This window comes from Triturus cristatus, chromosome 10 (genome assembly GCF_964204655.1).
Source record: "Triturus cristatus chromosome 10, aTriCri1.1, whole genome shotgun sequence".
NCBI lineage: Eukaryota > Metazoa > Chordata > Amphibia > Caudata > Salamandridae > Triturus > Triturus cristatus.
This window is the reverse complement of record NC_140593.1, coordinates 758,059,381-758,080,292: the sequence shown is the minus strand read 5'-3', so window position 1 is coordinate 758,080,292 and position 20,912 is coordinate 758,059,381. Positions and strand designations below refer to the sequence as shown.

At 45.1% G+C, this 20,912-nt stretch overlaps 1 protein-coding gene across 2 annotated transcripts in view; it reads right to left on the bottom strand.

Annotated features, from left to right (window-relative positions):
- Positions 1 to 20,912, bottom strand: part of PARN (poly(A)-specific ribonuclease) — an 806,720-nt gene that overhangs the window by 562,289 nt on the left and 223,519 nt on the right. For both annotated transcript variants that reach the window (XM_085628287.1, XM_085628288.1), the window contains exon 15: positions 16,780 to 16,822. In XM_085628287.1, coding sequence (XP_085484413.1) covers positions 16,780 to 16,822 — 43 coding nt within the window. The remainder of the gene's footprint in view (positions 1 to 16,779; positions 16,823 to 20,912) is intronic.

Genomic DNA, 20,912 nt, shown 5'->3' with positions numbered 1-20,912 from the left:
GTTACCAGAGAAATGCTTTCCTGAGTTACCTGCATAAAGCTCTGGTATTTTCCCCGTTTGCAACAAACGTGAGAGCGGCTTACCGATTGCAGTGCCCGACTTCTCCACCACGCTCGCACAATCGGATATGCCTGCCTCCCCTCCAACGGCGTTCCTGCCAGTGCGGGTGCTCCTCGGGGCAGTTTTAGGTGGCGCCATCCCTCTGGCACTGATGCTGTTGCCGGAGATACTGCAGAGGGCAGGCCTGACAGTCGAGCACCGACCAGCCAGCTGATCTCCAGAGGAACAGCCGAGACGCACATAGCAGCCGCCCGATCCTCGCCATAGAAAGCTGCCACATTCATTTGTGTTCCGGGTAAGAAGCACCAGGGCTATTGATTCAGCGGTAAATACAAGAGCCGCTATAGATGTTTTTCAGATGCTGAGGCGTTTAAGCATTAAGCGCTTATCTCCGTCTCTCCGGTTGCGATCATAGGTGCGGCGGGAACCTCATTCGGCTGCTCTCCGTGGCGGCTTCAATCCGCCATCTTGGTTCTCCACACAACACATCTCTACTCAAGATCATGGGATACATAAGTAAGGATTTTTAGAAAAAGAAGGTCCAGCAACCGTGCAACAAGATGAAGTGCTTAGCTCAAGTGGAAAAAAGACATTGTGCAATGAGTAAGATTATATTTGGAGGAAAAGAAATAAAAACCTTTCCACAAGGAAAGAAAGATACTCCAAAAAGGGATCCAGAACCATCATGCACAGTGATACTTCAAAAAGAAAAAGAAAAGTGTTGTCCATATAGAAATATGTAAAGGGGCAATAGATTTATAAAGACAGACATATTGCGAATTCTGACCTCTGAAAAGACTTGTGCTATGAGAGGATAGCTTCCCAACAATTTCACGTAGTCTCTATGTATTTCCGTTGTTTTGGCTACTTCGGGTATTTTACCTACACAACGAAGGGACAGAGTTAGATTACTTTGTACTACTGAACTATGCCGTGACGAGTAATGTCGAATGATAATATGGACACTAATGGAGTGTATCTTGGATTTTTTACGGGCTTATTACAGCTCTTCAAGATACCCGTGTGTTACTACAAATACGGCTCTTCAGTGAATTGTTCGCCACTAACGCTTATGACATGTAGGTGTTTGCTCCTATACAGCTCAAATGGGTAGGGGTTGCCCACCACCTATTCAACAGTGAATGGGTCACTGATAAAACAACAGTTTCCTTTTGTCTTTCATTTATTAGGGGCTTATAATAGTCAGTCAGGAGTCATCTACGAATTTGAATTGGTCACCACCTGTTTGCTACTAAACGCATTCTGGTACAAGATGTGAATCTCATCTTGAAGGCCTTATTGACTACATTATCTGCGATTTGGTTCAGGTCACTCAAGATTTCCCAGATGTAACTTGGAAGTAAGCACATAATGCAGTGGCTATAAAATATCTAGACACAAATCTGTTACTGTACTAATATATCTTGCTCTTATTTTAGCCTTCAGAAATAGCTTTAAATCTGAATTTACAATTCTACTACGTGAAATTGCTGGCGAACGACCATCATCTCATAGCATAACAATCTTTTCAGAGGTAAGAATTCGCAATATGTCTGTCTTTATAAATCTTTCGCCCCTTTTTATATTGAGCGACACTTTTCTTTTTGAAGTATCACTGTGCATGATGGTTCTGGATCCCTTTTTGGAGTATCTTTCCTTGTGGAAAGGTTTTTATTTAATTTCCTCCAAATATAATCTTGCTCATTGCACAATATGTCTTTTTTCCACTTAGGCTAAGCCCTTTTCATCTTGTTGCACGGTTGATGGACCTTTTTCTAAAAATCCTTACTTATGTATCCCTCGGTCCTGAGTAGACAAGATGTGTTATGCAAGGTCAGAACTAATAGTATGTATATGTCCATATTGTTATTACAGCCTTGAGGAAGTCACGGATGTGACGAAACATGTTGGCTGTTCTCGTGTTCTGTTACAAGGACTGGATCACGTTATCACAACTTAAGAAACCTCATTTTGCAATCATTTGTCTGAATCTTTAGTGTTTTCAGTCCTGTTAAATATTGTCAAAAAACGCTTTTATCTAATTTTGAATTTTTTTATGGAATAAATCTATGAACATTTGGATAAGTAAATCTCTGGTGTTTTCCTGTGTTAAAGCAGACTTTTGCCTTATTAGTTTTGACCAAATAATGTCATATATTTGAATTCTAAACATTGAGTGCAGGGGTACATCTTTGTGTATACTAAGGTCACCTTTGTGGTCACCTGTGTTTTCTGCACCGAAGGTAGTGGGGTGTTTGCTACCCTGAGTGCCACCGTCTTATATTTCTCTGCCTCTGGAATTTCCAAATTGCTATTTGTACATGATAGCCCATTTCCATTTGTTCAATCATTGATGTGCGACCCTTGTATCCACCACTACAGTCCTTTGACTTTTAGAGAAAAAAGTGAGTTGGCACCCCAGAACACAACTTTGGACCCTCTCGGGGATCGCACTAACAGGACACACTCTTTCGATCTCTCACTCGCATTCGTCCACAAATAAATTATAGACACAAAGGAAGTTTAGAATATTTTTTTAATCTATTGCGCTCTAAAATGCAATATTGATGCCACAATTACAAAGAAAATGCATCTCAAAAATACAATTAGGATAGCTAATGAACCATACTATAACAAGCATTGGCATAGCCAATTGGTCTCGCTTTTGGGACCTTATAAGTATTTAGTTATGCAGCACAATATCCTTGGTGCAACAATATTAACTGTTGCATGCTTAAACACTTATAAGGTCCCAAAGGCGAGACCTATTGGCTATGCCAATGCTTGTAGTCAGTGTGTTGTGCTGCTGACACGTGACGGTGGTGAGACCTATTAGCAAGGTTTTGTAGACATGCTGTACAGCGGTCCGGATGCTTTGCAGTGTGGCTTTTGTTAAAAGTGCATGCTGGATGCATCATGGTATTTAAAAAAAAAAATTATAGTAGCCAGGCTGCACACCAGCCACCCTACTATGCAGCAAAGCTGCATATCATTGCCAAAGTTGTCAATACCATGCTGTACAGCAGGAACAAAAGTCAATAACAGAGCCAATAGTCTCATAAGCGAGACCTATTGGCTTTGCTAATAATGCTTATATATAGTTAATTTCCTCAAACATATTGGAGGAGATTTATAAAAAGGAACGGATGAAATAGACATGATTAGAATGCAGCGCATTCAGAAATACATGCTTCACAACAGAGCAGTCAAATATCCTGACCATCTAACGACGGGGCAGTGTTCAGGTGGGTATATGAAAGCAAGATTGTTCTGAACTAAAGAGAATCCAGTCAAGCAGACACTTTAAAACAAATGATCTCGAACGCAAACTGAAATCCTCAGGTTCTAGTTCAAGGTATACTAAAAGGTGAAATAGCAGTTTCTATTGTGCCGTCCGATATAAAGTTCGGAATGAGTTCTTTCTACTCTTAAAGTGGTAATAGATGCCGCGACTCAGTTGAATAAGAGATCGCCCAGCCAGACGATTTTAACAGGCAATCATGATTGCTTAAGTAACGTGCAGATGCTGTGAGTTAGAGCTACCAATTAGGAAGCGGTGGTGTGGCAGTGAGCAGATAATAGAACTCGACACCAGGCTGCAACATGACGGGACAAAAAAAAGAACAAGTAATCCCAAATCTATAACCAAAAGGGAGTGAGGAATGCAGCTTGCCCACGCCGCTGTTTAAACAAGACGTGCGGCCGAGTGGTTCGCGCGTGCACGAGGGTCAAAAGCAGACCTGGCAGGAGCCACAAGACGTGCAGCAGAGTGGTGCGCGCGCATCAAAAGCAGACATGGCAGGAGCCACAAGACGTGCGGCCGAGTGGTGCACTTAATGACCCGTGAAAGATGGCAGCTGCGCACGCTCGCGTGAACGCAAGCGCTAGACCAGCCAAAGTGTGGGGTAGCACTTTGAAAACTCACCTACTAAATGTCTTGCAGAGCAGCGCATGCGCTGGCTCAGCGACACCTAAAAAGCAATGTCATGTTATAAGACCAATTTAGCCTAAACCCCCCTCCCATTGTATCGTAGCTAAATGATTATATATATATAAAAAAAAAATTTTTAAAAAGAGTTCTGGGATGGGGGCGTAGCTTGCAAGCCTATGGCGAAGGACGCGTGAGCTTGGACCTCCGCTCCGGCCCCACCATTTCTCCCGATTAACTGCTGTTGCCCCGATTTCAGGGGCATACGCTGGACCTCACTATTGCTGGGCAGAGCTTGCACCTGACATTTGGAGGTCCCGAGTGCTCGTAGCGCTGCGGAAGCAGAGTCGGGAGAGGCTCCGGCTCTGAGACACTAAGATGGCGGCGCTCGATGTATCGGAGAGGGCCCGGCAGACGAGGGGATGGCCTGACTGATCCCTGACGTTCCCTGATTTTCCTGAGAGATTACGCGGGGGCCCTGATGGCCTAGAATTACACTGCGGGCGCCCCTGAGGTGGGAACTTGACGCAGTGCTCTCCCGGCGCAGAGCATAGAGCGCTGTGGTGGAGCCCTAGCGCGCCTACTTGTGGGCATGGCGGCTGCTTTTGGGCCGGGCTGGGGGCTGCTCATGAGGTGGCTACCATCCTGCATGTACTGCTGGCACCCCCCGCGCCACTTTACTGCTGCGCTAACGAGTGGAGATTCCCCGCCGCAGTGACCTTGGAGTGCACTGGACCCTGTTTGGAGTGCTGGGACAGGGGGGCCCTTGCAGCAGACAACTGGAGGCTGGGTAGCCCCACGTGGACCGCACACAGATCATACCGGTGTGTTGCCACTGGTGACGGGGGCCTGGAGGTTGCGACTGGGGTTGTACCTCGTTTGCCTCTCCTGCTGACTGGGACTGAGCTGTGCGAGGCCCGGGCCTCTATCTATGGGAACTCTGACTCTGTGGCTCCACGATTTGGAGGGAGAGGCGATTATTGACCAGCCGTCACTACAGGGACCCTGTTGCTCTTGGGGTCTTGATCATGCTGAAGGGGCAGTCGAACTCCGTTTTTACCAGTGCTGCTGCACGCTGAATTCCCTGCCTGGGGAGAAGTTGGGTGCACGTTTTCAGGGTGCACTGTGCTGCTGGCTTTGGCGTTGCTCGCAGTGGTTGACTACTGGTGACTGGAGCTTCGTGATTGGCACGAACAGCCAGCAGGGACAGTGCCTGGCTGACACAGACTTACTGCTACGTGGGATTACCAATTGCTCCTGATCTGGCGAACGCACTGGAGAGCCCCATTGTTCATCTGAGCTTGGTGGGTGGGTCTGCTCCCCCACAGACATGGGGAAACCCAGAAGCAGGTGGGCTCCCCGGGCCAGGAAAATCCGGCTCCGGAGCGCAGATGGCCGGATTCACCCGAGACGCCAGCTGACAACTTAGTCCAGCAACAACTGGCTCAGATCTTGCAGGCTATAACGCATACCAAAGAAACGTCGCATCAAGACATTGCCAATGTGGCCGTGGGGCTAGGGCTCCTGCAGGCAGAACACACCAAGCTGGTTGAACGGGTGAAGCAAACAGAGGCCTCCCTGGCGGACATGACACCGGAGCAGCAATCCCTCTCTGACCAGATGGGAGATATCTCCCACAGAGTTCAGACATTGGAGAAGAGAGCTGAAGATGCTAATGGGCGTAACCGCAGAAACATAGGAGTGCTGGGTCTCTCAGAGGGGATAGAAGGCTCTAATATGATCACCTACCTGGAAGGCTGGCTTCGTGATGTGGTGGCACCCGTTGGGTTGACCCAGTTCTATACTCTGGAGAGAGCCCACAGAGTCCCTGCCAGACCTCCGACCCCAGGAAGGCCTCCTTGGCCGGTGGTGGCCCGACTCCTTCATTACAAAGACAGGGATTTCCTGCTCCAGAGGGCACGCTCATCAGGGCCCTACACAGTGGATAATAGAGTGTTGTTCTTCCCCGATTACATGTTGGAGGTCCAATGACGCCGCTCGTCCGTTTTAGCGATCAAGAGGGCCTTGCGAGATGAAGGACTCCAGTACTCCTCGATGTTCCTGGCTCGGTTGCGGATTATCCTAGATGCCAAAATTCACTTTTGCGATGACCCCAAGGAGGCTTGGGACTGGATTGAATCCTACAAAACTGTCCACAGACCAGTGGAGCAGAGGTACACGCCTCACCCTGGAGAGCAACTCCCACAGAGAACACGACAGACAAGGCATCGTCGCAACCCCTTGCGGGCACCTAGTGCCTCCCAGACGGAGAGGGAGATGTCTGAAGCGCTGCAGGTGGTGTCGGAACTGTTGCAGGACCATAAAATGCAGTCAGGAGCGGAAACAGGGTCGGAAAAGGCATCTGATAGCTCGGACTCTGATGTGTCCCAGGATGGCAGTGTTAAGTTAGTGCATGTTTCTCCAGGCACAGCAGATGACATTAACTGATTGACCTGCTGCTTCTTACTAGCTCTGCCACACTCTTTCTCTTCCCTCCTATCTGTTGCTTATCCTTTCCCCGGGCTTCCCGGCGTTGTACTGTTTCTTTTTCCACTGTTGAGATGGTGGGAGGGGTTTCTAAGTCATAGTAATGCGCCCCAGGATATGAGGCAATGTGTGTTCTTTGAGGCATAGGCGGTGAGATGGTTATTGCTTCCGTTGCAAGGCAACGCTGGTTCACAGCTGCTTTCCTCGTTGTTCCTCTGTAGTTACTAGAGGATACCGAGTGTATAGTTAGTATGGATGGGGACTAGCGTTTTAGTACCTGTTCTGGGGAGGGGGGAGTTTTTTTTCTGTTTTATGAGATGCTTTTGGGTCCTCGGCGTGTCACCTTAAACAGATTCATAGGGTACTGTGCACAGCGCTATCATGGGTTCGTTACTTGAATTAAAATGCATATCACGGAATGTCAGGGGGCATGCATACAATGGTGCGCTGTAACAAAATACATGCGTACTTAGTGCGTAGAGGGCTTCAAATCGCTTTCCTTTAGGAACCGCACATCACAAGCAAAGAGGGCCTCGCCCTGCAACGTAGCTGGCGGGGTCAGATCTTTTATACAGCTCACTCTGCCTTTGCGCGGGGAGTATTAATATGGGTCACGGCGGGGGTTCCTTTCCAGCCCACACAACAGCTTACAGACCCAGAGGGGAGATACGTGATGGTTGCGGGACGGTTAAATGGCAGGGACGTAGTGCTGAGCAACATCTATGCACCCAACACAGAGCAACCTGCCTTTTTTACCCAGCTGTCAGGCAAACTGGTGCCACATTTGACAGGATCAGTGATTATGGGAGGGGACTTTAACTCTATTTCTGATGTATCACTGAATAGGTCTCATCCACCCCTCACTGATGCCCCTACTCATAAGATTTCTAAGGCTAGAAGGGATTGGCAGTATAGATGGGGATCAGTGGACACATGGAGGGCGCATCATCCGGGAAATCGTGACTATTCCTTCTTTTCGGCACTATATGAGCTAGATGCTCATTTAGATGCGATACTCTGTTCCCCAGATGTTCACGCAGCAGTCGCACATAGTGAATACCTCACCAGGACACTTTCAGATCATAACCCGCTTCTCCTGCAGATACATTGGGCGCATGCACATCCAACAATCCCAACATGGCGCTTAAATCCAGAATTGCTAGAGGATCAGCCCTGGGCAACCTGATAGACAGAAGGATCTAGTGGAGGCGAGGGAGGCGAGGGAGGCAGTGGCCACAAGGGTCGAGACTGCGCTATTTTGATTATAAAAAAAATATTTGGTGCGTGCTCATGTAGAGCGCGACAAATCTGGAGCGTTGCTGGCTTGGTTGGCCAATCCAGCTAGACGAGGGACGGTCATATTAGAACTGTGTAGCCCGACTTGGGAAGTTTGCTATACCCAACAAGGGTTTAATGATTAGTTCCTTGCTTATTATACGGACCTCTATCAGAGTGAGGTGGTGCTGAATGACGGGGTCCTTGGGGAGTTTATAGCTGCAGCAGATCTTCCAAAACTGGACAGAAAACAGGCGGAGCGATTGGGTCAGGTTATAGCCATTGGGGAATTTCGGGGCTATCAAACACATGGCGCAAAAAAAGACACCTGGGGCAGATGGCTTGCCGATTGAGTTTTACCTGACTGAGTTTCTTCTGGCCCCTAAATTAGTGACACTTTATAATGAAGCGAAGCGAGCGGGACACCTGCCCATCTCTACTTGCGAATCAATTATTATCCCACTGCTGAAACCAGGGAAACCACCTTCTGTTAGGACTGCGTATCGCCCGCTGTCCATGCTCACCACTTATTACAAGATTTTAAGTCGGACGTTGGCAACCTGGCTGCTCCCACACATGGTTCACTTAATACACAAGGATCAAACAGGATTTATTCTGACCAGGAACACAGCCATAAATTTGAGACGCCTGCTTCGATTATTAGAAGCTGACACTTATCTGAAAGAATCTGCTGCCATTTTAGCGGTAGATATAGAGAAAGCATTCGACAGTTTAGAATGGGCCTATTTATTTCAGGTCAAGCGATGTTTTGGCTTGGGGAATACTTTTATAGCTTGGACGGCTCGGTTATACAATCATTCCACTGCTAGGGTTAGAACAGGTAGATTGATATCCGACGGCTGCGCTGTGAGCCGTGGGACGAGATAGGGTTGTCCACTCTCCCCTCTATTTTTTGCCCTGGCAATGGAGCCATTAGCGGCCCAGGCCAGGACGGGTTTGCGGTATCCTGGGCTTTGCATGCATGGTCAGACTCACCACATCGCGCTCTATGCCGATAACCTACTCATGTTTCTAGCGAATACTGCTGACGCCCTCATTGGAGCGAAGCACCTACTTCATGATCTTGGCACTGTTTCTGGACTCAAAGTGAATAGGGCGAAGTCTTGCCTGTTCCCCGTCGCCCCATTGAACGGTGGTTCTCCAGTTTCAGACTGGGTGCAATGGGAATACAGATGCCCGACATCCCTGGGGATCAGAATATATCATACACAGACTGACTTACTTCAGAGTAATGGGGGTAGAGCCATCCGGTGTCTTAAAAGCAATCTTGAGTTTTGGGGAACGCTGCCCCTCTCAGTGGCCGGCTGAGTGGCCCTCCTTAAGATGGTGACTCTCCCCAGGCTGCTGTACTATTTTAGAACCTTGCCTGTTTGGATTCCAGAGTCAATTTTTAAACCGCTTCAGTCAATGATCACCGGGTTTCTCTGGGCTGCTGGCAGATGGAGGGTGGCACTGAAAATACTAATGAAACTGAAATCAGAGGGTGGACTAGCGGTTCCTGACCTTGAGACATACTACTTGGCGGCCCAATTGCATTGGCTTACCCAAGCAGTAGCATTGGAATTTCGAGGGCCGAGTGGACAAGACGGAGAGCAGACCACCGGGAAGGTACTCTGCCGCATTATTTTACAACTGCCACTACGCCTCAAGGCACTTTCTAATGAACTACAGATGTTACGGCTTTGTTGGAACAGGAGTCGGAGGAGTGTGTAGATCGCGTGTCCTTATGCCCCCGAGAACCCTTTGGCCATGTGCACTGCTCTACCGCATGGGGGTAACTGGACTGCACTGACCGACTGTAAGGAGAAGGATCGGACTACACTGGGGGACTTATATTAGGACAACACCTTGCTTCCCTTCGGTACATTGCAGGAACGGTACAACCTGTCTCGCGGGGACTTTCTGCTCCACTCGGCGCTCGTTGCGGCCATTCAAAAACACTGGAGAGAAGGGCTGATTGAGTCAAAAACCTCAATGGCCTGCCAGTACTTAGTATTAGCGGCAGGAACCTTTCAGGCAGTCACCTGCCTCTATAGGCGTATGACACATGAGGCACTGACTCCGTTACGGACACTACGACAGAAATAGGAGGAGGACTTAGGTGAAGAGATTCCTGAGAAAGTATGGGCTGAGCTAGTTGAACAGGCGTAGAAAAGCTCTAGAAATGCCCGCTTTCAACTGGTGCATATTTTTTTTATACTACACAGAGCGCTCCTTACCCCAGCAAAAATGTATAAATATTTCGGCACGATTACGGCAACGTGCCCGCGCTGCAACACGGAGGATGCAGATTTGTCACATGATGTGGGACTGCCCCCAGCTTGGGACTTATTGGGAAGAGGTTGTTACACTGCTGCGTGACATCACTGAGAGATGTAGAGCCCACTATAGGCCTTTGCCTGCTGCACTGGTTCCCCCATACTTCTAAGAACAAGATTACTAGCAAGTTTTTGGACCTGAGCCTTCTCTTGGCTAAAAGAGACATTACAGCACATTGGAAATCCAAGAGGGGCCCAAGTGCTCAGAGATGGAAGGCTGACCTCTTTGAATGGGCGGAACGTGAGGGCACCGTTAGATTACAGCTAGCTAAACCGGCAAATAGTGAGAAAGATCTGGAGGCAGCAAGGGCTTGGGAAACATTAGTGGTATTGCTGAAAATCCCAGAATCTGATCTAGATGAAGACCCTGTGGCTGGCGATCCAGCTGTTCTGTCCTGGCGACTGTATACTCTATAGTTTACTGCATGTACCCATTGTGCCAGTCTCTGGCACTGAGAGACTTCCTGATGTTTGATGCATTATATCTTTATTGTGCTCCTTTGTGATACTCCTTGATGTTGCCATAATCTTTGTTAGGTGTGATACGCCGGGGAGGGATAAGAGGGAGGGGGGAATTCGTTTAGTAGTATTAAATGTGCGGCAAGGATGTCTTTTACATTATCCTCTATGACAATTGGTTACTACTAATACATTTGTTTATCAGGGCCCGTGTTGACGTGTGCCACTATTGTATTGAAGAGCGGAACACAATGTAAGGCAGTTATGGCCGTGTCACTTGTTCCCTGAGCGCGATCAGGTTGTATTAACATTGCTTCAAGTACTACATAGTCTGATAATGATTGAATTTGTTATGTTTTGGAAATAATAAAAACATTTAAAAAAATAAAAGATCTCTGGGATTAGCGGCAAACCCGGTACCTTAGCATACACAAATGGACATTCTACATCTCAGCTGATGTAGCAATCTCAGCACTCTCGCTCAGTGTGCATTTTTCTTACTCTTGGACTCAGTTATATGACAAGATGTGTACTCAAACAGCAGCAGCATTCGTGTAAAGTGTAGGTGCTAGTGCCTGGCTAGAGAGAACAAGGGGCATTGTTTGAAAGTGTGTTTATATAGTAACATGTGCAAAAGAAATGCGGCCTACAACGTGCACAATTACGCTAACATAGGAAAAACTACACTGTGCCATGCAGAAAACGCACAACAAAATCTTAGGTTAAAAATAACTAAGTCACACTTATAAGGCGAGTCACAGCTAGAGAAGTTTGGACCTCACTGTGCAATGTACCAAACCTGGAGAAAAGGTTAATGGAAAACTATACAAGCCCATACAGTGCATTCTGGTCTTCTCCAGCTTAACGCATGCACTGAAACAGTACCGATATGGGAAAGCATGTTCAGCGTTCAAGCACCTAACGCACCATAAAAATCACGTTTCAATCCAACCACAGACGTTACACAGGTTATTGTGGAGACTGATCCAACAGATAAAAAGGAATGGACATATTTTATGCAGTTGAGGAACAATGCAATAAAGCTCTTAAAAAATGTGGTTTTCTGCATCCAAGAAAAACCCTAAACGAAACAAGATATTTCACTTGGACCAAGTACACCCAGTAAAAATTACATCACATTTTCACAGACAAATCAGTTCAATTGCTTAGACTTAATTCCAAGACGTTCAGTTTAAACTTTTGATTGCACCGGTCATCCTCCAAAGATACACCCTTTACAACACATCATCATTCCTCCCTACGACACCTTTATTACCTCCAGGCACCACAAGCACCATACAAAGCATACACCAACATAACACTACCTCATATCATTTCTCAGCACAGGCACGCGCAACAAGTCTTATGCCAGCCACAAGGACTACAATATCACCTTTAAGGATATCCATACTGCCCCTCACTTACCCTCAACGCCCAACACACATCAACACTTGCATGTTTAACTCCAGCTCAGTATTTACATACTAAACTAGACCATATTTGAACTAGTCCCACTAGGGGATATTGTTATGTTGCTTCTAACAGGTGGGTGGTTAGCTGACTACTACACCCCCATCACTTTCCTACAATAGACAAAAAACTGAAAAAAGAAGTCCATATCACGTATAAAGGAGAAGGAATAAATGAGCCCAATAGTTCACAGTTACTCAACAGTGAGTTTAAGTCATAGAAAGGTTGGGAGTGGGAGAGTTTTAGAGAGAAAATACAGATATGGGAAAGTTGACTGAGAAAGTAACTTGGACTGTCAATTGACTACTTACTCAGATTCAGAAAATCTTTATTTCGGTTCCTTTAAACCATAAAATATACAACAGTACATATGACACATAATACAAATATTGCATCAATGCCATTTTAATTAATTATGAGAAAATATAAAAGGTTAAGAGGCTTGTAATATCCTAACGCCCTATAATTAAAAATATAAATATGATTTTAAATATATTAAAAAGGCATCAAAAGAGGATATGATGTATTGGCAAGCCCTATTACATTGTCCATTTGATTGTTCTTCCATGTGTTCTGCTCCTGTGCCCACACCACTGGCATAGGGCACCCAGCTAGAGGGGTGGCTGATGTATGCCAGGGCAGTGTAGGTGGTGGGCATGGCACACAGATGTGTGCCATGTCAACTCTGTTTTGTCTTGTACCCAGACACTCAGCCTGCAAGGGCAGTGTTTGTGTGTTAGGGTACAGGGCCTCTAAGGCTGGCACAATGAGTGCTGCAGCCATTAGAGGCCTTCCCTGGTCACAAGGCCCTCTCAGTCAAAGTACATTCAGCAATTCAGCAAAAAGTGGGGACATACCATGCAAGAAAGATGGCACGTTCTCACAGACAGTAATTATAAAACCCACCGTCTCCCGCCACCAGGAGAAGATCCAGTCCCGATGGGCGTGGACTAAAAAGGACAGGGTGGCAACCAGGAGGGACTAAAAATACTCCGGTACAATCAACGAAGTATGTTCAGAATAATCACTGACGAACAACGCACACCAATGAAAATTGCAGGCGGAGCTGAGAAACAACTTCTGGAACTGTATTGATTCCAAGAAGCTCTCGCATGGCGAGAGTAGCGCATGCGCGCTGCTGACGCTAGGCGAGACCTAAAAAACACTAAAGGACAAGGAAGTGGGCTAAAGTGTTAAACCTTCAGTCTGAAATAGAAGCAGAGATGTTAAAAAAAAAAACTAGCAACAAATAGAAGGAAGAAATAACCCCTGACTAGAATAAATGCAAGAACTGGTTAGCGGATAGGAATCTAGTAGCAATGTCAGAAGCAAAATCTATAGCTCTGAGGACAGACGTAACTGAAGAGGCAATAACATAGCAAATAACAAATTAGAGAAAGGTAAAGTAGAAGGGTCCAACGGAATCCCTGAAGAACTGGAAAAAGCAGCATCAGAGCAGACAGCTCCAGTGTGGAAAATGATGTTAAATTAAATTTTGCATAATTTGGATGGCATACCCCTGCATAGAATGAAGCCACAATTGCACAAATTTTAATACCAAATAAGGATCCCACAAACCCAGACTCCTAGGCTGATAATAATAAATGTGGATTATAAAGTGTTTGCAAGCATTTTAGCAAAACATTACGAATATTATCCAGTCAATTCATCAAGAACAACAAGTATTCATCCCTGGGAGACAGATAGATGAGTTGACATACCTTTTAAAAGGCTTCATTGATATAGAGGAAATTCATAATGTGCCTTTAGCAACAACCACTCTCGACACAGCAAAAGCATTTGACAGGGTAAATTTGGAGTACCTATAGGAAGTTTTGGGAGCGTATGGATTTTGTAAAACCTTGATCAATTAAATTAAAACCATATACAGTACACCTTTGGCCAGAATCCTAATAAACCGTGTACTATCCAATAGTTTTTACATCACTAGAGGGACTAGTCAAGGCTGCCTGCTTTTACCACAGTTCTCCAATTTATACATTGAACCCTTTACTCAATGAACCCGCGTAGATACAAACAGTCCCATACAAGTTATAGGGCCTAGTCAGGAAAGTGGCCTTACATGCTGATGACAATTTATACATCAGACCCAATTACACTAATATCAATAGAGCAACTGGCAAATACATTTAGGCCTTCATCTGGATACCAAATTAATCAAGAAAAAACAAATAATTGGGTGGAATCTCCGAGATAACATTCCAAACCGAAAAAAGGAGATCAGGTATCCAAATTACACAACATTTAGAGCAGCTAACAGGAAAAAACCTAAAGAAGGCTCGCAAGGCGATTCAGGCTTTAAGAAGATGAAATGATCTGCCATTAAATATTTACAGGCAGTTAAACTTAATCAACATTGTAGTTCTACCAAAGCTAACTTTTCTAATATTACCCCACTGTTATGTTCGAAATCCAGTATTGCTAAATTACAGGGCATGATAAATCGCTTTATCTGGGCCACTATGGGTGTGCGACTTTTGTGGAAAAAACAAGAGGAAATTAGATAAACAGGAGCTGACATCCTCAGACTTCCAACTATATGCCTATGCATTTCAAATTAAAATTAGTAGAATGCTCTTAGCACCAAGCATTATCTATGCTGCTATGATCCAACATTTTAGCCTAGATACATTTCTGTATAAATTCGGAGTACCAATTTTCTAAGTAAGACATTTGTTACAAGTATGGTATCACATGAGGAAAACATTCGAGGGATACTACTATGCATAGGATACCTCGATATGGGTTTCACCCAGGACACAAGCATTTCTAAAGTACAAGCTTAATATTCCAATAAGAGAGGCGGACATTAAAAACTGGGGAGATTTAGGAGATGGAGTGAATCTTTTAAGTTGGGAGACCATATTTAAATCCACGCAGGGAAGTGTGTCACGTATTAAATGCTATCAGCTGCAATCATGATGGTCCAGTCAGCTTTGGAATTCACAAAATGGCTTGCACTACAATATTCTGTAAGAGGGAACGAAATTGAACCAAGAGGTGGTAACTGGAAAAAGCCAAAGATGAAAAACAGTTCTGTACAAAATGGAAAGGATGTTTGCAGAGTTATGGCAAGTATCTTGGAGTCTGCTTCATAAAACGGTAAAATCTACTGCTCTAAAAAGTAATCCCTTATATACCCTCAATAGGATATATTTGACCACTGAAAGACTGGCTTAATTCTCTGCCGAGGCACCTAGATGCAAGCGCTGTGGGGTTGGAAAAAGAAAACAACCTACATATATGCTTGCCATGTGCCCCATTCTGTTCAACTTTTGGTGAAACGATGACAGAAGTGTTTTGGTACAGTATCCAGGTAAGCATCACTTTAATTCTCTTTGGATTAGAAGAAGCAGATTATGCAACCTTGAGTGCTGCTCAAGAAAAGGTTAATTGTTTATTTAATTGTATTGGCTAGAAGGGAAATTTGTAAGAAGTGGATCTCTTCTGAGCCCCCAGACACTACAGACTGGCTTTTTTCAGTTATACAAATAAGTTAGATGGATATCGAACGTGGCCCTAAATCAGAAAACGTGGCATTATTTAGTTTTGGCAAAGAAATTCAAATGTCCATAATCACACTTGTTGTGTGCCGAATAGCTGGTGGCCTCTCAGGAATATCAGCAACAATAAAAGGTCAGCTACTGGGCAATGTGGTATGGAACACTGGCGGTTGGTGTAAGTGTTCCTAAAACAAATGAAAGCTGAAGGTGATGCGGGCTAAAACAAAATGTAAAAAAGACAAGTGGGAAGCCTCTTACTAAAGGGCGTGAGGTGTCATATGCCAATAAAGGATACAAACATTTGGCAACTCCACAATTTTGCTACACTCATGCAACACCATTCTCAATCTGAAGACTGCCAACAAAACCCAGAACGAGCAGCTAGTTAACACTCGTTACTCAAACACAAACCTGAGATTTCAATACATGGTTCAACACCTCGGAAACTTTAAACGTGCTGATTGGCCACAACTTCGAAACCATACAACTGAGAGCAAAGGGCCTGGACACAGAAGCAAATGAGTGCTAGCTCCGGTTTAGAGGCATTCTTAAAGACCTCCTTCACAATTACATTGGTTAGAGGACAAACCAGACTCCCATGCACCTACAAAACTGCCAACAGCTTATAATGCAAAAAACAGACATGGTTGCCCTAACAAGCATTCTTCAAATGCACTCAACCCCAAACCCTGTATGGACCGGACATGCGTATTTACTAAAGATTTTGATGCCAAGGCATAAAAGGAGATGGGAGCACTTTATCTCCCCAGGCTAAAACTACGAGTCAATTGGAGACGTGGTGCTAACAAAGGACCGCCTTGTGAGAAAGCTGAATCCAATGCTTTATTAGCAAATCTGTACGGACTCGGTAAGAAAAAACACGAGGTAATGGCGGATGGCCTATATTGCCCAGGACCTTCTAAGATCACATGAAGTCGGATAACTTGATACGAGCAGGTCAGCTGAAATTTTGAAATGCCCACCAGACCACATTAATGCATTTTAAATCAGTCACATGTGGGTGCGCGTCACTAACAAACCTTCTCCTGCAAAGTCAGTGCTTTCATAGTGCATACGACTGAGTAAAACTAGTACTGGTTTATAAACCAAGCATCCCACATAGAAGAAGGAGTATCCACGAAGGCAGAAAGACAAAATAGCCCAATCATTTTAATTAAACACTTTACTGTAGATATCAATTGATAAAAGTTTTTTAAAAAATTGATAAATGGCTTACTTTAAAAGGTTGTGTGCTTGCCATCAGCTTTGTGTCCAACAGTCTGTGAAACAATTTCAAATGTAAATATTAGGAATAATTTAGAAACTTTAAAAACATTTAATTGCCCATTTAAAAAGCTGAAAACCACAAATATCTTTCTGTAAACGCTTTCTCAATTTTGGTCCAACAAATGGATTTCTCAAGTTCTCCGTTCATAATTGAAAGCAAGAAGAAGACATTGGCTACTGAGCTATCAATAAATGCTGCAGTTATAGGTAAAACACAGGAGAGTTTCAATGGTCAAGCTTGTTCAATGTAATTACACTGCTTGCCTTCCCCCTCATATCTTTCTTAGAAATTAATATTGGTCAGTGACCAAGTGGCTTACTTCGTTTCAAATTGACGTCCAAATTTACAGAATAGAAAGCATTCTTTTAATTTAAATATTTGGGTTTCAGAATGATAAAAAACGATTTATACTTTAAACGCAGCAGACAGCGATTAGCAGCTCAGTGGAGAGTAACAAAGTTAAAATCTTATTTCAATAACAATCAAAGTCAAGTCTGGATTCCCAAAGACTTATCTTCTTAGAAAACCGATGCATATGAAAAAGTCAAAAAAACAATAACCTTGGGGATTGATGAACCTTTACTGGCAGTAACACCCGTGGTGCAATAGCTACGAAGACTAAGATAGCACACCATTGAAGGAGAATCAAAGGGGTGGGGTTATAACGTTAGGGAGAGTTGCACAAAGAAAGGGAGGGGAACCAAGAAATATGCATGCGGATATTCTGCTAGTACAGCTGTTTAGAGTATGCACATTTACTCATTTTTTGAGTTTTTTACCCCTGTAGTTAATTTGTTGGTAATCCTTAAATGAATCATTCAAAATGTTCAGATTTTACGGAAAGCGAAGTCAATCCTGCCAGGATTCTAACAAAAAGAGCAATGGCGGGGGGGGGGGGGGGGGGTTTGGGGGGGAGGAGGGGATGTGGCTGGGACAAACAAGGTTGACAACCGCGTGCAACTTCTTGAAGGTCCGCCTACCTCAGTAGAACCCATCATCCTAGGGTCCCTGTGGACATAAAATGCCAGTAAAGTTGCTGTACTGCATGGAGGCTATGGTTCCACTGTGGGAAGAGGACTAGCTCAACTAACTAGCTCAGAAAAGCAGATGTGAGTCCTGCGGGCATCCTGGTCAGCTGGCCTCCTAAAATGAGCTTGCCTGTCCCAGTCAGCAGCATGTCAGGTAGGGCGTTCCTCGGTGAGGCAGACACCCACCATCTGGCCAGGCACGGAAGAAGCGCCGGCTCAGAGACAAACTGCCCTGCGGTAACCAGGCCTCCCGAAATAAAACCAGCTGCTTGTGAAATGCAGAGCCAGATAGTGTTCTAGCTCCCTACACTGGAAGAGGTGCACTGATGGTGGAAAAGATCCCTGAGCTTAGCAGCGGCATAGGAAGGGTAGCGGCACCGGATGGTGAGTCTTGGAGGATAACCCGGCCAGGCCAGATACACACAAGAGGATGACACTGGAAGTCTTTAGGTTAGATGTGGACAGCTCAAGGCATTCAGGAATGGGGGGGAAATCATTTTACACAACTTTCACAGTTACGTGCAAGGCTTTGGACCACGTTGGGGGTCACAGAGAGGGAACATGGGGGCCAACATTTCTAATGCTGTCAGAGAGGGGCATGGAGTCCAGCAGGAGTGCCCTGGAGAGAGGCAAATCAGAAAGGTGCCCAAGAGGATGGTTGGAAGGGGCCCATTCATATGCAAGTGAAGCGAAAAAACAGCACATATGACTCGGGGATATACATGAAAGACCTTGGGAGCCATAAAATGTGATTATAGCAAGAAGGGACCAGAAAATTAATAATTCAGCTGAACCGGACTTGCCGGACCTGAGAATCAACAGCAACCCACCTGCTGAAGGGGGACAGGGGCTAGGGCTAGGATGGGTGGTTGCGGCCTCGTTGGACCCTTGACCTGCATACTCATGATAGTGGAAGGACAGAGTCCGGAGGACAACCCAGCAATCTCAGATAGAATAATACACTGTAGGACAGCTGGCGGACCACCCTAAAGCAACGGGGCAAGAGTCCACATAAATGGATCCTTCAGCTACTCAGATACTGGTTACAAATGAACGCTCAAGATATGCACAAGAATACAAGAACACCACCATTGCCACTGAAGTCAACTTTGAGTAGACCTCCACAAAGTTAGTAAGAACACAGCAAACAGAGAAGTTGTAAAATTCCATTGAAGCCAGAAGTAGCCAACATAAAGAACAATGAGGTCGCAGGCAGAACCTTCTCACCTACTGTATGGAGTGGGTTGGGTCCCAAAAAATAATTTTAGATTTGTGGGTTACCTGGAAAAGGCAGCAGTATCTTAACCAGAGCAGTTCCTGGAAAAGTGGATTTCTGGCACTTTGAACTTTGACGGACTTGAGATGTTTGGGGGTGGAAACCAGCCAGAGGGCCTTGACACACCTACTTCCTCCTGTGGTTCCCCCTACAACAGTGATAGCCAAGTTCCTTAACTACAGGGACAGAAACTTACTCCTACAGCCTGTGAAGGAGTGTGTAATGTCGTGTTTTCACTCATGGTTTGCACAATGTCACGCAGCCAGCAATGGCAGTTGGGTGGAATTTGTATGTGGGTCCGTTAGGGTGGCATAAGATATGCTGCAGCCCTTAGGCACCCTTGTTAGTACCCCTGCCCTAGGTACCTGGAGTACATTTACCAGGGACTTACAGGAGTGCCAAAGCCTTTTGCCAATTGTGGCACTATTAGACAAGACCTGGGTTTTGGGAAGGGGCACTGGCGTCTGGTTAGCAGGCCTCAGTGCACTTCCAGTCGAAAATCAGCATCCAGTACCTAAAAAGGGGCAAAAAATGTGTAAGGGCAGTAACTGCAACAAAAGCTCAGAGCTCTACAATAGTAGACTAATGGCAGCCGAAGTGGCTCAGAACAACAGCACACTGACACTTGTGTGGAAAAAAAGATGAAGATACAACTGGTAAACTGACCTGGGTCGGCTTTGCAGGAGAAGTCCCTTAGCAACAACATTGATGCTTCTACAGAGACGCACATGGGACCAAAAGGTAAGGGTGAAGGGGTTGGGGCATTATTGAGAACAATTTTGCTTTAATTAAATAGCGGCTCACATCTACACACCTTTGAAATTCATATTTGTATTGCCCAGGAGACTGATTGCAGGTGCCAGAGGTCTGGTCCCCTGACCTGGACATTAAGTAGCGGGCTGATGACTGACCACCCTGCTGACAGAATGACCCAGAGCAAGCACACATTTCATATGTAGATGGTAGCTAGAGAGAAGTTATACGATACAGTTTAGTCTTGTTTGATGCAAGTTGTGAGGAGGGTTAGGAAGTGAGCAAATTATATTTTGTCCAGATGGAAATGGGGAAACACATCAGTTGAGCTATCAAAGTGTTTACCTGGGGAGAAAAAGTATTATATTAGTTATAGTATATCTGATATCGTATGTATGGCTCTGATCTGGGGCATACTATGTTGGGATAGATGCACCCACAACACCAGTATTAGATTGATTCCTCTGGATATCGTTTAAGTCTTCAAAGAAGGGCAGAGGTGGAAGAAGTAGGAGACAAAAAAAGTAACTTTGCAGAACAGAAGAAAATGCAGATACTGCAGACATGAAATGTTATGAGGTTCAGAGGGTATATTAAACAAGACATCATGGGGTACAAGTAGCATCACTTCACCTCCCGTTTGAAGTGAATAAGATTAAGACGTGTGAGGCAAACTGTTTTCAGCTCCACATTCCAGTCATGCTAGAGGAGTGTCCATATGGCTGCCACCAGGGTGCTTTTCAAGCTTCACTATTCTAAAGCAGGTATAACAGGTACATACATATAAGTGCATAGACTGTTGGATGGAGAAAAGAGAACCTTTATGGATTTATATGCATCTAATACAGGCAAGAAGCTGTACTATTGGACACAGCTGGAGGAAGGCACTCCCTATCTGGATATACCAACAATGTTGGAAGGGGATTTTAATTGTGTTTTGGATGGCGATACAGATAGGCCCCTAATACGGTTAGTCCTCCAAGCATAAAAAGCACACCTTAGCGTGTGCTAAAAATGCATTACAA